The sequence below is a fragment of the Solea senegalensis genome, linkage group LG7, assembly GCF_019176455.1.
Source record: "Solea senegalensis isolate Sse05_10M linkage group LG7, IFAPA_SoseM_1, whole genome shotgun sequence".
Taxonomy (NCBI): domain Eukaryota; kingdom Metazoa; phylum Chordata; class Actinopteri; order Pleuronectiformes; family Soleidae; genus Solea; species Solea senegalensis.
Window position 1 is genome coordinate 20675138 of NC_058027.1, and position 16353 is coordinate 20691490.

The window sequence follows — 16353 nt, forward strand, 5'->3', positions numbered from 1 at the left end:
ATTTTACGGACAGCAGCTTTGAGCTTCCAACTGCTTTTTTTGTGTGATGAAGAGAATCTAAATGATCTGTTTTACAGTAACATTTTCATTATTAAAAACAGAAACAGGACCAACAAATGTTAGTACTGTATCCACAGTATTGCACATACACTGTTCTAACCATCAAAGTCGCTTTTTAAAGTCACATATCTTCAGAGTGTTCTTAGCACCAGGTTGTTCACACATGAACAATTAAGTCAATAGTACAATGTTATTAAGTTAAAGTGTTGGAAATATAAGTTAAATCATTTAACTTGTATATAAGTCACCTGATAGTATGAGTTGTTGTTTTTATTTACGCCAGAATGAGCCTCTTATATTTATGTCAAGATGTCAGGTCAACTCTACAGAGACCGCCATTTTAGACCATGTTTTTAAAATACGCCACTATGGACGAATTTAACATATTGACTTTTGGTGTTACTGAAGGCTATGTTCTCCAACACACTTGGAAAGAAATGGTGAGGTGAAGGATATTCAGCTGCAACATGCAACTTCATCAATAAATGTTGCTAAATTGTACAAACTGTACATTTTTAACAAGCACAAATGAGTGATTAAAAACCCCCACATCTCAGAAAGCAAAGTCCGTCAGATTAAGTTTAAGAATCAGAAATTTTCAATCACCAAGAAAATGACTCAGTTTGCAATCATAAAAAGTGTTGTGTAATATTGTACATGACAATGTAAAAAACACTATATTCAAATATGCTGCCTCTGTGTGAGTATTGGCAGTTGATCAATGAATTAAAAATATAGAAACATACAGTTTTTTTGAGATTCAATGTTACAGGTTTTTCTTTAAGAATCTTTAAGGAATACTTCACCGATTTGCTTTTAGCTTTGTATTACTAGAATAGGGGTCGTTTTGAAAAATTGTGCTTCCTAACCTCAGTTTCCCCTTTTTAGACCCACTCATAGGGGGCGGGACCTTATTACCAGAATGTAAACAGTGTCCTTTGCCATCAGTTACGCTAACAGGACCAAGTGTCACTGGTGGGCACGTAACAAAGAAAATAATGAAGATATTTCTCGACTCAGGGGAAACTGAGGTTGGGAAGCCCAATTTTTCAAAAATACTACCCCTATTCTAGTAACACAAAGCTAAATGCAAATCGGTGAAGTATTCCTTTAAAGACTCAATCAGCTCTATGTGATGTGGTACTTAACCCTCAGGGGTGAAAGGCAACAATTCAAAATGGAATGGAATGTTCATCTGGGCTATATACACTGAAAAAAATCCTATAATTGAATAAGTAGTAAAACAAGAAACTACAAAGGCTCTAAAAAAATGTTTTGTTTGTTTGTGGCTAAAAGTAGTCATTGGCCCCAGAATTTCACATTAAGAGTTGAAGTTTCTTTTTTCTGTCTGGAATCACCTCGTTGGTTGGACTATTTTCTGCAGTGCATGTGTTTGGATATTAGTCTTATCTGGAGCGAGCAGAGAAGCAGCGCATGTACTCAGTGAGCCAGGGGTTGAACTCGGGTTGAACCAGCTTCCTGGTCTTGTCCACATCAGCAGACTTGACTTTCCGGCGCTCGCTTTTCTGCATCTGGATCTGACGCTCCACCTCTCGCCTGGTCTTGGCACGGAGCGCCGACTTGTGGATCTAGGAAAATCAACACAAACATCAGGTCCTGCTCAGCCTCATCAAAGCATGCGAGGCAATTTTTACAGAGCGTTCTTACGTCATTAGTTGAAGCCGTAGGCCCGACGTTATGCGTCTTTCTTGCTGCGATGTCTGTGTTCTTCTCCCCCGAACCATACAGAGCAAATGAGTGTCTACTCTTGCTGTCCTCCCTGGGCTGCCGTGATGTTACAGGGCTGACCCGATGGGAGCGCCACATGTCTTTTGAGGATTTGGAGGCTTTCGTCTGCTGTGGCTGGTGCTGTACCAAATCTGTCTCTACAAAAAAGATGAAAACGGTTGTGTTGTACACAGAGTGATGTACACATATATACAAGACTTGGAGAGAGATTGCAGCTATTGGAATGGAACATGAGCTTGAATACACATGCATGGAAAGCTAGACTGATGCTGACCCTTGTTTAAATATGAACGAAACAGTCGGCAGTATGTGCATGCTGAAATCCACATCTGGATGATGGAGGATATTATATAAATTATACTTTTCTCCTTGGATGTACTGTACCTTGGAGTTGCTCTCTGTGTGGAGCAGATGACTGTTTACTGTCTCTACTGTTGGCTCTCTGCTCCTCTAGTTGTCTTGTCTCTCTGAGACAGTTGAGCTGTGAGCCTGAGGAGAGTGGGTGATCTATTATTAGTAGGGTTGCTAAAATTAATTGATTACTAAATGAATCATCAAGTATTCTGAGGTTTTTATAAATAAATAAATAAAACAAGCTCTTTGATTTGTTTGATTGTTCAGCTTCTTAAATGTGAATATCCTCCTCAATGTGAGATTTTGTTCCAATGTAGAAGTTTAAAACAAAAATATAATTTACCTGCAGACACCTCCTCCTTGTCATCCTCCTTCTCCTCTTCCTCCTCCTGAAGGGGAAGCCTAGGCACAGGTCCTGTTGTCCTGTGTGACCTTTGCCCCTCACACTCCTGCTCTGCCAGTACCTGGTTGTTCTTGGGAGGAGGAGGAGGACTTCTTCCTCCTGAGTCTGAGTCGCTGTCAGAGCCGCTCCAGAACCAGGGATTGTGGGTTTGTTCCAGCAGCCTGCGGTTCAGTCTGTACCTCAACATCTCATCGTAACACTTGCTGAACGTCTCCCATTTAGGATCTTTGAACTTCTTCATATACTCCGAGCGTATCCTCCTGGTCACCATCTTATATCCTCTCTGAACAACAGCAGTCAAACAAAGCGTTAAAAAGAAAAGAATAAAAAAAAAAACCGTTGACGCACACACGACAGTGTGTTTATGAAATTACAAAGCGTCGACAACGAGCAGCTGTGTGTCACCGCCAGACATTTAAATTTAAATCACAACATGAAGTGATTTCAACCAATTGCAGAGCAGCGGGTGGAAAGAGCACGCTCACTTACTTCCGGGGTACGTTAGATCAAAACAAATGAGTTGTATAGAGAAACTATATCAGTAAAAGTGCAATTTATACAAGTGTTTGCAGTTGAATGACAAACTAAAATTTAATCCACACAAAAACGCTAGTTGTAGTCACCAAAGACATCTGTTTACAACTGCAACGACGCGTCACGATACCGCCATATTGGTCCGGGAAAGCCAGAACGTAACCAAACAGAAGTAAACGAGGGAGTAACGGGAGACCTGCAGATACGTAGGTTACAAGCTCTATACTAAATGGACAAGTAAATGAAGTCGTTTGACAAGTTCAAATATATCAAAACGCGACTCCCTGTTTACGTTTCTTTCTTTCTGGAGGTCTGACTGAAATGGCTGTGACATTAACGTACGCTTCAGGGACCTGTCAGAAACTCCTTGAACGCGATTACGTCATATAGAACTCCTCCTCTGATTGGCTCCAGCTATCTTAAAAAGCGATTGATAAATACTACATAGAACAGGTCAATCACGGTCGCACTATGCAACTCTAGCCCTAACCCAGTGTGACCTTTATGACGCGTATATAATAGCTAATTATTTCACAACTTTGGACACGAGCCATTTAAAAAGCGCATATTAAATCATACATACGTGACATGTCACAGGCCACAGTGAACGCAACAAAAGCTACTATGTGGGTTCATGTACTGCTCCATAAAACACCCCGATGACACAATGACGTGTCCGTGTTATTTACAGACGTTTGATATTCATATTACCCTAACATGGACACAGATAATCGTATGCATGTCATCGCCTCTTCAGTTAACAGTGGCAGAGATTATAACCCAGTGACAATACATCAAAACAGTGAGCAGTTCAACGCTCAGCAGGACATTCAGAGCCGCTGTCACGGTCTAAATCTGTGCGGCATAAATATACTTACACCGGAGTCCGGTTTCACGGATGCAAGAGGGGACAGATGGCGTCCACGGTACTGCTGCTGTAATCACACACACACACACACACACACACACACACAAACGCCACACACATGCGCGTGCTGAAGCTCCGCCCACCTCAAGACGTTTTTAAAAAAGCCAAACACACCCTGCTGCAACAGGTGTGAAAAATGCGGTCAGTCCAGGAATCATAATGATGTTCATGCCATCAGGTGTAAGAGGAACTAAAATACACTGATATACACTGATTTTATGATTATAAATTCACACACATGTGTTTGCGTAGCTATTCTTGTTAGGACACTGCATTGACTTCCATTAATTTGGACCGCCTAAACAAAGAGCCTTTATTCCTAACATTAAACATAACCAGTGAATGCTTAACACTAATATTAACCGAACAATAATTAAAATCTTAAACCCAAAATTAAGCAATTCCTCAGAAATTAGATTGGAACCAGGTTTTGGTCTCCATAAGGACCACTTGTCCTGACAAGATAAGTGTTTATACCAGAAAAGGTTCACACACAGTAAGATATAACATCAAAAAAAGATATTTGTTTGTTTTCAAAAGAAAGTGAAAATCATGAAAAAGATTTTGTGTGGATTAAAGTTTCTGTGACATTTTCACAATTTTTATGCTGCTGCCTGTCTTTACCTATGTATCACTTGAAAGAAACTTAATTTCGAGTCTTATGAAGTTTAAATAAAAAAAAGAGAGAAATAGTCAGCTGATTAGCAATTAGGACAGCAATCTGTAGATTATTTTCGATTATTTACTAATTGATGAATTTGGTCTTTAAAATCTCCACCTCAAATGCCTCAAATGTCTAATACATTTTAGCAGGTTTTCACCCTGTCCTTGTTTACATTGTGAGTGTCATATTATGTATACTTTTTTGTCCCTTGCTTTAATTATGTTTTGACAACCTATTAATAATCTATTAATCACAATACTGTGGCCCTGAAATTCAAATATACTGTGTTTGATATAATATTATTCTTTATGTTACATTTTTCCATAAGTGAATATTTGTGTGGTTGTTTATTTTTGACTCATATACTGTATATATCGCTGTGGCTAGAGATCAATGAGCTGATGAAAAGCATGTGTGCAGCAGTGGCACAGAGCAGTGCGCACGCGTGCGTATAACCTCTGTAGTGAGGCCACAGCCGGATAGGTGAGCTGATATGCATATAAGGTAGGGTCCCACTGTGGGCTACACGAGGTCTGGTTTTGTCTAAAGATGGTCCGAGGGCGCGTATGGCTGCGCGTGCAGGGCAGGAAGCATACCAGGATTCAACAGAAGCCCCGGGTGTCAGGTATCAGGTGTCCAAACGGCTGATCCAGTGGGTTTAACGCTGAGCCGCTGCTGCTGCTGCCGCCTGCGCACATTCCTGGCAAGTCAAACTCGGACTGGAGCTTCAAGACGTCGCTTTCCATCAGTTCTCCGACCTGACAGCCCGAAATCACCAGAATGAGCTGATGATGGCGATGGCATAGTGAGAAAACACCATTCCTCTTCGGCCATGCCAACCCCGCCCTATAGACCTCACCCCTTCACCCCGACCATCTCAGCTGAATGGTTCATAGGTGCTCATAATTATTAAAGCCATATTTGAGGATATTTTTCCCCTGCTCTTGTTTGTGCTTTATCTTATTATATTATTATTATATTAAACTATTTTATTCGTAATAAAGCTTTGTCACCTTTTAAATACCAGCTATGTAGCCACATATTTTTACCAAAGCTTTTGTTTTTCCAACTATGCTTCTCCCAGAAAAACAAGGCCGAGGTCAAAAATACCAAATAATGGACTTTAATAAATTATCAATATGTATATACACTTACATTCACATGTGTTGGGCAACATGTTCTTATTTTTTTATTAAAGTTTTTTTTGGGTGGATGCATGGTTCAGTGGTGGTTTAACAGCCTTTCTCCGTGCAACACAGACAACAGACATCTCCAAAAAAATATGCACATTTTAAAGGGATGAAAGATGCACATGAATGTCAACAGCGCAGAGAGACAGTCCATTGACAGCAGAGTGTTGCTGTGCCGCAGAGGTTGATACTCCTCCTCGCCTGATCTCCAGATGGCTGATGGTGAAAGTGATGGAGATGGTGGAGAAGTTGGAGAAGAAGACGAAGGATTTAGAAGCACTTCCTGTGGACAATGCTGGGGCCTGCCTCGTCGTACTCCTGCTTGGAGATCCACATCTGCTGGAAGGTGGACAGGGAAGCCAGGATGGAGCCACCGATCCAGACGGAGTACTTCCTCTCGGGAGGGGCAATGATCTATAGGTGGAGGAGGGAGGATGAAAGAGTTGATTAGTAAAGTCACACATTGACTTATGTGCCTATATTTGCAGAAAACTTCTCATATTTATTGTAAGTACCTTGATCTTCATGGTGCTGGGGGCCAGAGCAGTGATTTCCTTCTGCATACGGTCAGCAATACCAGGGTACATGGTGGTACCACCGGAGAGCACATTGTTGGCGTACAGATCCTTACGGATATCAATGTCGCACTTCATGATGCTGTTGTAGGCGGTCTCATGAATACCAGCAGACTCCATACCTGGTCAGGTGAGAGGCAGAAGTGTTATAAGAGAGCGACAGGTGTTGGCACAGTGTTGTGCATATCTAATGTTGGTAAGTTTGTGGAAATTATGTAAGTATAAGTGCCGTTAAGTACCGATGAAGGAAGGCTGGAACAGGGTCTCGGGACAACGGAACCTCTCGTTTCCGATGGTGATGACCTGACCGTCGGGAAGCTCGTAGCTCTTCTCCAGGGAGGAAGAGGAGGCAGCGGTGGCCATCTCGTTCTCGAAGTCCAGAGCCACATAGCACAACTTCTCCTTGATGTCGCGCACGATCTCACGCTCAGCTGTGAGGAGACAAGTTGATGCGTCATTAAACAGAGTAACAAAGAGCACAGGGCACAGCTGCCGTGTGCGTAAAGGTACGCAGAAATACTAAAGTTACCAAAAACTGAAAAAATGTCTGAGGATGAAAATGTGAACGACACCCCGTTTCACAATGATTAACATTGTCGGGCACAGTCACTGTTTACAAATAATTTGATCTTGTATATGTGCACGACTGCCTTTATAGTTTTTGGTGAGTTATTATAACAATACTACTGGGGAAACCAGTTTTGAGAATTATTTAGATTCGTATGTGTGCGTAAAGGTGGTCTAGGGAGAGACGCTTTTGTTTGTGGAGTTGGCCGAGTTCCTCACCGGTGGTCACGAAAGAGTAGCCACGCTCAGTCAGGATCTTCATCAGGTAGTCGGTCAGATCGCGACCAGCCAGGTCCAGACGCATGATGGCGTGGGGCAGGGCGTAACCCTCATAGACTGGGACGTTGTGGGTCACACCATCACCAGCATCCAGCACAATACCTGGAGAGATGAGAGGAGAGATGTGAGTTAAGTGCGACAGCGAGTACACCTGTGCGTAAATCTGCGTCCAAAGTAGGTGTGTAACTGATGATGTACATATACACTCAGATGTTTGTTTCTTAAAGGGATATAGAGTCCCAGAAAGACTGATCGCCGTGCGTAAAACGGTGTCAGTGGGGAAATGTCAAATTTTTACTTAAGTTATGTGTTGCAGTTGTTAATTAATTTGTTGTTTATTACTGTAGTAGCAAAATAGTGTGATTCTATGTGTTGTTAATCTTACCGGTGGTACGGCCGGAAGCGTAGAGGGACAGCACAGCCTGGATGGCCACATACATGGCGGGGACGTTGAAGGTCTCAAACATGATCTGGGTCATCTTCTCTCTGTTGGCCTTGGGGTTCAGGGGGGCCTCAGTGAGCAGGGTGGGGTGCTCCTCGGGGGCCACTCTCAGCTCATTGTAGAAGGTGTGGTGCCAGATCTTCTCCATGTCGTCCCAGTTGGTGATGATACCGTGCTCAATGGGGTACTTCAGAGTCAGGATACCCCTCTTGCTCTGGGCCTCGTCGCCGACGTAGGAGTCCTTCTGACCCATACCGACCATGACACCCTGAAGGGGGGGAGAGAAGGTGAGATGAAGGAAAGGTTAGCAGGGGGCATCACATAATCCATACAGAAAATTACTCTGATTAAAGTCTTAACACCGACATAGTGACCATTGCGTAAATGTGCCAAATAACAGCACAGTCACACCAGACAGACAGCGATCAATGTGTGACGGTCAATTAATCTGTGACTAACTCAGCCTCAAAAAGACAAAGGTCACATTTCTGGAGAACAGCTGATGACACTAAGGCTATTTGTACAAATTCTATTCTACAATAATAACATATCAATTACATCCATTTTAATCTAACAATATATTTTTTAATGAGACCAAATCGATTTGTATTTTTCTACATATGATAGTATTGATAGTGATTTTTTTTTTGCCAATTAGTCTGTCGTCATACTCCAATCAATTAATCTATCAGAGGTTTTCCTTCGCTGTTTACCTGATGACGAGGGCGGCCGACGATGGAGGGGAAGACGGCCCTGGGGGCATCGTCTCCGGCGAAGCCAGCCTTCACCAGGCCTGAGCCGTTGTCGCACACAAGGGCGGTAGTCTCATCGTCGTCACACATGATGGCTTCTGTGGAAGAAGGAGGAAAACATTTCAAATGACCGAATCAAATCCACATGGTGACACAGAATGTGTATAACATAAAGGGTTTCTCGTAAACCCTCACTATTCTTGTATTACTGTGTTTGCCAAGTGACGAAAAAAAGATATTAAAATTGAAATAACTAACATTCACTGGAGCATGAAGATGATCAGGTCTGCGCTAAATGGATCCTGACGCACAGACCATTACGCACAACTAAACCTACAAAATAATTTCCTTCACATAACCAAAGCGAATAATTAGTCTAATCAATAATGGTCTATCAGTGATTCACGTCTCAAACTTTTTTCCCCCATTAGTCTGATCTGAAGAGGCATTCAGGATTTACTATTGCACCTGACCAATTCAGTGATCTGTGGAGAAGTGTGGTCTGGATGAATGAGAATCTACTCAGACACCAGATCAATCAACCAACAAGTTAATCTATATCTGTCAGTCAGTTATCCATCCACATTTTCTACACCTGATAGTTAAATAGATAAGATCTTCTCCTGTGCCACCTGTCAACCAATCCAATATTGTCTCTCCTACTACACTCTATCCTCCAGCTGAGTTTCCCATTGTTGCCTCCACTGTTGTAGTCCTGACCCACGCTCTCCTAACTTCTGCTCCAGTAGAGTTCTGCTCCTGGCCTACAGTGAGGTGTCCCGGTCTGGATGAGTGGTAGCTCCCTGCAGGGTCTTACCTTAGGAGTGTGTCTGCGGCTTGGAGAGAGAATGACCCAACCAGTGCTACTGCTGAACCAGCTACCGTCCTCACTGCTGCCTGTCCACCTTATATACAAAACCTCCACCATTCACAAACCTCAGCACTGGCCTCCATCCCGGCCCTCTGCCATATTAGGATGCTGACAGGCCGAGGGTGAAGGGTGGGCGGGGGCTTTGCAGCGGGGACGGGGAGGTTCGGTCCCATGCATCCAGTCGGTGGACATCAGGAGTGACGCTGCGCGCCCCCGACGAGGAGAGAGCGCGCGCCATATATGGAACTGTCGCTTTGACCTCCCATGGAGCCCCGCGGTCCCACCTTGAGGGCCGTAAAAGGAGCGCCGCGGCCACTGGGGGGGTTTCTAGGGGAGACACCAGTTGCTACCAAGCAGGGTTATAGATTTGCTGTAAGTATACGCTTCATCCAGCCTTAAAATGGGAAAATGCTGCCCTCATCTGAACAGATTTAGGCTCCAGTGTGAGCCAGGACCAGAACTGTGACTGACAGCTCCATGAGGAGCAGAGCTTCAGCTCCTGCAGCCAATTAACTGATCAATTCTCATTACACTAATCAGCACAACACAACATTACTCATACATGGACATAACATGGACATAGACCCTTCCTGCATGATGCTGTAGCTTGTAGTTATGACGGGGGAATAGCATTATTTATTTATTTTAAATGTAGGCATTCAATGCATTTGTCTAAAACCTAATATGAATAGAACCTACAATATAAATATTTTTACAAAATAATTATTACAAAAAATACAAACTATAACAACATTTTCAGAGATGTTAAGAATCAACAGAGTTGAATCCCTACCCACTGACACACAATAATATCACAGATATGTCTGTGTTGTCTTTTAAATTATGCAGCTTTGTAGCTGTGTGTACTTTGGCTCAAGCCAAAAAAACAACAATATTTTTTTAGATTGTTTAACAATTTTGCCAGTGTGCAGACCTCACTGTGTCTGAACTGTACTGAATAAATAAGCAGGGAAACGGCCAACAGCTGACACCTTATCTGGTCTTTACTCTGCTCTGTCACTGGAGCACTTGGATTAATTATAACTCCAATGGTGGAGGGGGGGCGGGTGTACATGTGTATGACTGACAAACGGAGGAAGAAATAAAGCAAATGCACATGTGTTCACATGTTTGTTTGGCTGGAAATAAACTCAGGGAGGGAAGTGAGAGAGGGGGGAAAAGGGAAGCATGTATGGTCTTTTCTTTTTGTGAGATTAATGTATTTGCACAATGATATAAATAACTTTAATAAACTTGATTAAACTAAAGGAAAAGAGTGGACTGTTTGGGTAAGGAACAAGTGTTAGATGGTCTAAACAATTTATTACAGAACTGATTATAATTGGCACAAATGAAAAGAAATGACAAATGTTCCCAGTAGCAGTCTTCATATTATACTGTGACCCTAAAAATGGATTCACACTGGATGAGGGAAATGTTAACGTACAAATCAATTGTTTTCACTTGGCTTCTCTTCACTACATTTGTTTTATATTTGTTTGTCAAAGAGGAATACTTAATTGCATTGCATAGATTAGTGCTGCAGGTTTTTAACATTTTGTAATAAAATCACTTTTCACTAGTATATACTGTAAATATATATTCAGTATGTAAGGACAGGACAAGAAGAGGGAGGGAGGGAAATCTTCGAAGTCTTGGAAGGTGAGAGAAAATGGGTTTAGGCCCCCCATTGGGTTGTATGTGTGTGTGTGTGGGGGGTGGCAAGGGTTGGGGGTGGCAGACAAGGCTGTGCTACTTTTATGCACTTGTTGTGAACCGTTTTGGAACCGAGGGCCTGTGAAACACCTAAAATGTAAAGGGGCTGGCAGTTGTTGCCACTCGGAGAGGGAGGGCGAGAGACGCACGGCGGTGAGGGGAGGTCACAGGGGCCGTGGGGGGGGAGGACAGATGGGAAGGGGGTTTGGTAGAGGGAGAAAGAGGGAGGAGAGAGAGAGGAAGGAAGGGAGGTGAAAGGGCGTGAGTAGCAGGTGGTAGAAAGTAGTTGAAGAAGATGCAGAGAGGCAGACTCAGGGGAAGACAGTTTTTCTTTTTTCTCTTGCATTGTTTCGTAGCATAGACTGAGGTGAAGATGACAGAGACGATCACTTAAGCAATGCACAGTGCACAGGTAGAGTCTAATGATTGGTGAGATTTTTGGTGGGGAGTTGGTCAGAGCATGTGCAGGTGTTCTTTTTTTTAGCCAACACTGTCAGACACTTCTTATGAGAGCAGCACATGCAGAGGGCGAGTGTGTCAGGGAAAAGTGTAAGAATAGCACAAGCTCTGGCATTCACCAGCTGGGACCAATACTCTATCTGTAGGTCAGCGCACTCGCTCAACGTGTACAGTAGAGTTCAGGTTGTTATTTGTGCCGTTACAGTGAAGAATGACTCGGGAAACTGTGGATTTTGATGCGAGTAAGCATGCCTTGAAATTTTTTTCCTTGTGTCTGATACAATACTGATATCACAGTCTTCAGTATCAACACATATTTGGCGGACACAGTGGTTTTTTAACAACATTACTCATCTGTTTTTGTCTTTTTATCTAAATCCAGCTGGTAGATGGTCACTGCAGCATGTCCCCATGTCTCTCTTCACAGCCTGTGCTTAGTGAAGCATTTATGTGACATTTGGGCTATTGGAATATATCAGATTGTAGCTTTTTTTCTTTTGCCCACATGTGATCCAGTGATTTTAACCCAGTATTGGACTGATACTGATACTGAATATATCGTATCGGCTCATCCCTGGTAGCTAAATGAACAGGTAAAACTATGTATTTAAAATGAAGTAATTCATTTCCTTCATTTTGTCACTGATGTGCTCTCTGTTGCTCCACATGAGGAGAATTGGTGGGGGGGGGGAAAACATTGGTAAAATTTGGTTTTCATTATGGAGCTAAAACAACAAGTACACAGTTAAAGTGAGTTCCTAAACGTGTGCAGTTCGTCCAAATGGCAGTGTTTCACCTTCTGTTTCTCTATATCATGTCCTCGTGTGGTAAACAGACCATTGGCAGACCAAAAGAACCCCCTTTTCCTGTAGTTCCTCAAATAGACCCATCGGGTACAGAGAAAAGTGAAGGCGAGCCGGAGCACATGGAACTAGAATTAGACACTCATGCAGTGCTGAGCTGACCCGCACCTGGCCCTCTGCAGGACAGGAGGGAGCACAACTGCTGCCTCTGCTGGTCGGGGTCAACCCACTGCCAAGCACTACAGCAACAACCTCAAAACATTGAACCTGAACCTTGGCCCTTGCTCTGTGTGAGTTTGGTGAACAGGAAGAAACACAGACAAGTGAGTAACTTAATGACAGTCAGAGAATCAAACAGGCAGAATTTCAGAGCTGAACTGATGTCAGCTTACAAACTATAAACTGCGTATAAACATGGACGTGGTCTTCTGGTTTGAAAAGTAAAACCCAGCAAGAGTTCTGTTTGAATGGACACCTAAGCGAAAAATGAATCTCCTTCTCACTTGATTTATGTTTTCTTGAGGATTTACTGGTCTCAATCTCTAGTTTCAGGTCTTCTTCAATTGAACACAATTCTGTTTCCATTTAGAGGGAAATCCAGTAAAATCTTTAAAGCAGAAGTTAATTGTGCTACTGGAAGCTACAGCTATTTTTGTAGTCTATATATTAAACCACAGGTCTCAAACTCATGCCCCACCGGCCATATCTGGCCGCTCAATCAATTTCATGTGGTCTGCCACTTCAAGTTGATTTCAATTCATTTTTGCATCATAAATCAATTACTTTGTCAACTATTTATCGTCCCAACACTTTTATTTTGAAACTATGCGAAATATCACCATACATTTTATTTTGATTCCATAAAAAGTTTGACTTCTTTTCACTTGACGGACCCCAACTGACCAAACTGAACACCCAGGTCCCCCATATGAGTTTGAGACCCCCGTTTTATAGGGGGGAACATGGTGCCACAGGGAACATGGTGCAAAGAAATAATCAAGTACCAGCCCACTATGACATCCTCCATTTGGTTTTAGGTGAACTTCAGTGTTTTGGCCAGCGCCCACTTGTGTTTTTCTACGTGGAGGCCATACATGGAAAAGTGGGGGTGGGCATGACTGAACTAGCAGAACTAGATGTCAGTCACAGTGTCCAACCTCCAACACATGCCTTGCTTCATGGCCTATTTGACTCCAGAGGGGGCAGTCATTTAAAAAAAAGGACATTATGCTGTGTGGAATAAACTAGCTAACTCCTCAGGAAAATGTTAACTTACATTATAAATCAAATAAGAAATTGCTTCACCCCTCCCATGGCGAGAAAACTCAGGTTTCATTCAAACATTCTTAGGAACTGGAGACTATGTCCATCTCTTCAAACAGTAGTTTCAATTAAAAGGTCAACAATGAACATTCCTGGGCATCAACAAAAGAGAAAACTGTTTCCAAATGTGTATTTCAGCATCACTTTAATACTTACTTATCTGGTGAGCTGTTAACTTTCGGCCACACACACACGCAGCTGATTGACAGTCACAGGGACAACACACGGTCGACACAACCTGCTAAGAATACATCATTGTCATGAGGTCTTATTTTGGTGTGAGTGAATGAGTGAATGAATGAACATGGGAGCCCACACACCAAAGGAACAGAGCACCACCTATTGACAGCCTGGCACATTGCAATAAGTGAGGCTCCACTTCTTATCTTAAGTCCTTCACTTTTTGTACAGGTAATACTGAATGAATGAAAGAAGAGCATATAAAAATAGTCAAAATGTATTTACAGTCTGAAAAATTACATTTATAAAAAAGGAACAAATTCAAATATAGTTTGAAAATAATTTGATATTCTGATTTCATGCAAAGTGCTGCTGAAATGTCACACTTATAGATATATACAACAATATATATTAATACATATACACATATAAATGTACATACAAATACATATATACGTATATAGTATGTATGTATTTATATGCATGTACATATATATGTATATATATATTATATACATATACCGATATGTATATATATTATATACATATACAGTCTGTGACAAACAGAAACGAAATTTGAATGGAAAAATGCAGAGGGCGGAGAAAAGATAAAAATGTAAATTTCAACAATTAAAAACATGTTTACTGATATACAGTCAATACAGGATAATATATTAATATATAAAACAAACACAGGTGAGGATTAAGTCAAAAATAAAAAGACTTTATCCAAATAGGAGATTACCAGTGCTCTTTTTATTTCACTTCATCTTTACATAGAAATAGCATCATTAGTTCTCCCTCTTATCTCTTATACATACATAATATATATGTATATATGTATATACATACATAATATATATATATATATATACACATATATATATATACACACACATATATATATACATACATATATATATGTAGATAATGTCATTCATATTATTTATAACTCAAGAAACAACTTGTAAAAGTCATCAGGTTTTCAGTTTTAGTTGTTGTCGGGAGAACAGAGCGAGAAGTGAAGTTCATCCTTGACAGAACAGAAACGAAACCAACAAAGGTGAGGATTAAGTAAAAAATAAACAGACTTTATCCAAATAGGAGATTACCAGTGATTACTCCCTTCCCCTTTGTGAACTTTAACATTTCAAGTTTCAAATCTTTCACGTGGAATTTCGTCTGACATGAATGACTTGAGCACCGTAGCAACAACAACAAAAATGTGTACTTACTTTATAGGAACAGTTCAGGTTCTCCAGTCTCTGATTATACACACTGTATGTGCCTTATACACTAAAAACTGGACAGTTAAAGTTGATTCATTTGCAGAAAAATAAACACTATGGAACAGTCTCTGTGCTCTCGATGATTATCTGCAAGGGGTGAAGTGGAAAATTCACAGGACACAATATTTAATGATGAGGATAATTATGACTCAGTTAGTCTCTTCAAATGCTGCGATATTTAGTTTAGTGCAAAAACAAATGTGGGGTGTCTACAGGGAATTTAACTCTGTGTCATTTGACTGTGTGAACACATGAACACCTAAGGAAACCTAATATGGAGGAGAGGAGAGAGAGAGGGAGAGAGAGAGGGAGAGAGAGAGAGAGCGAGAGAGAGAGAGAGAGAGAGAAGGCTGCAACAATAATCAATTAGGAAATGAGGACTAGATTTATCAGAGCCATCTTTTTTTAAAAGTGTACCACCTCAATATTGTCTTTCTGGAGTGTCGCTCACATTCCCCCACGATAGACGAGCATTCCTTAAAGCTGGGGTAAGCAAAATATTTTGTATCGCACCTTTCATTGAATTGCAATTCACAAATTGCTTCACAGATAAAAGGCAAATAAAACCAAACTAAAACATGGAGAAAGAGGGTGCCTCCGATTGGCTGCTCTAAGCAGCTGCACATACAGTACATGTCCCTTGGGAGAAAAGGTTGCCTTGGTAACAAGTGAATATGCTGCAAAGCAAACTCAAAAAAAAAGAGTCCAAAAGAGAGTCGAACAATGAACGTAACAAAACACGTGTTAGTATGGGTGAAGTGCTTCAGAGACAGATCATGAATGAAGGGCGTGTGTTTTGGTTTGTGCCATCATTCAGGATTCAAAACCACCTGCAGACGAGACTCAAATATCAACTGATTTCATTACAAAACATGACGATGACTACTGATTTAAAGAGAGTATACAGCACAAGTAGCCTTGGAGAGGCTCTACAGTGACAGAGAAGAGAGAGGGGCTCTGTGTGAAAGAAAGAAATACACATCAATCCAATGAACTTGGATTTACCAGTTTCCAATTTAGATATGAAACAGCACTGTTAGGCCTGCGTCATACCAGGTTTCCACATGCACATGTACATGACCACAGTTCCATTCATACTAAAATGTGGGTCAGTGTGTCAGTCTAGTCAATGGCACATTCCAGTAGTGAACGTTTTCTCACTAGTAGTTTGCCCTCATTTGTAGAGATTGTACATGTTTGGGAACCACAAGGGTG

General features: G+C 41.5%; 2 protein-coding genes across 4 annotated transcripts; both read right to left on the bottom strand.

Annotated features, from left to right (window-relative positions):
• Positions 1 to 682: 682 nt before the first annotated feature.
• ccsapb (centriole, cilia and spindle-associated protein b) lies at positions 683 to 4061 on the bottom strand. Of its 3 annotated transcripts, XM_044030253.1 has the most exons (5): positions 3979 to 4061; positions 2507 to 2849; positions 2194 to 2298; positions 1729 to 1946; positions 683 to 1649 (listed from the first exon to the last, which is right to left on the bottom strand). In XM_044030253.1, exons 2-5 carry the CDS (start codon positions 2835 to 2837, stop codon positions 1467 to 1469), a joined length of 837 nt encoding a protein of 278 aa, XP_043886188.1. In that variant the 5' UTR covers positions 2838 to 2849; positions 3979 to 4061; the 3' UTR covers positions 683 to 1466. The 3 variants fall into 3 exon arrangements, with proteins under 3 accessions (XP_043886188.1, XP_043886190.1, XP_043886189.1); XM_044030255.1 differs by lacking the exon at positions 2194 to 2298; XM_044030254.1 differs by lacking the exon at positions 3979 to 4061 and having other exon boundaries at positions 2507 to 3965.
• A 1738-nt stretch (positions 4062 to 5799) lies between these two features.
• On the bottom strand, positions 5800 to 9398 carry acta1b (actin alpha 1, skeletal muscle b). The gene is made up of 7 exons (XM_044030222.1): positions 9315 to 9398; positions 8459 to 8595; positions 7689 to 8013; positions 7244 to 7405; positions 6697 to 6888; positions 6398 to 6579; positions 5800 to 6296 (listed from the first exon to the last, which is right to left on the bottom strand). Exons 2-7 carry the CDS (start codon positions 8585 to 8587, stop codon positions 6153 to 6155), a joined length of 1134 nt encoding a protein of 377 aa, XP_043886157.1. The 5' UTR covers positions 8588 to 8595; positions 9315 to 9398; the 3' UTR covers positions 5800 to 6152.
• Between the last annotated feature and the right edge of the window lie 6955 nt (positions 9399 to 16353).

Bases quoted from the DNA above. Each gene is read 5' to 3' on its own strand.
- ccsapb (XM_044030253.1), bottom strand. From the start codon at position 2,837: ATGGTGACCAGGAGGATACGCTCGGAGTATATGAAGAAGTTCAAAGAT. The intron at 1,947-2,193 runs GTACAGTACATC...TCTTTTTTGTAG, and splicing joins ACACAGAGAGCAACTCCAAG to AGACAGATTTGGTACAGCAC. The intron at 1,650-1,728 runs GTAAGAACGCTC...TGATTTTCCTAG, and splicing joins CTACGGCTTCAACTAATGAC to ATCCACAAGTCGGCGCTCCG.
- acta1b (XM_044030222.1), bottom strand. From the start codon at position 8,587: ATGTGTGACGACGATGAGACTACCGCCCTTGTGTGCGACAACGGCTCA. The intron at 6,889-7,243 runs GTGAGGAACTCG...GTCTCCTCACAG, and splicing joins CTACTCTTTCGTGACCACCG to CTGAGCGTGAGATCGTGCGC. The intron at 6,580-6,696 runs GTACTTAACGGC...TCACCTGACCAG, and splicing joins GTTCCAGCCTTCCTTCATCG to GTATGGAGTCTGCTGGTATT.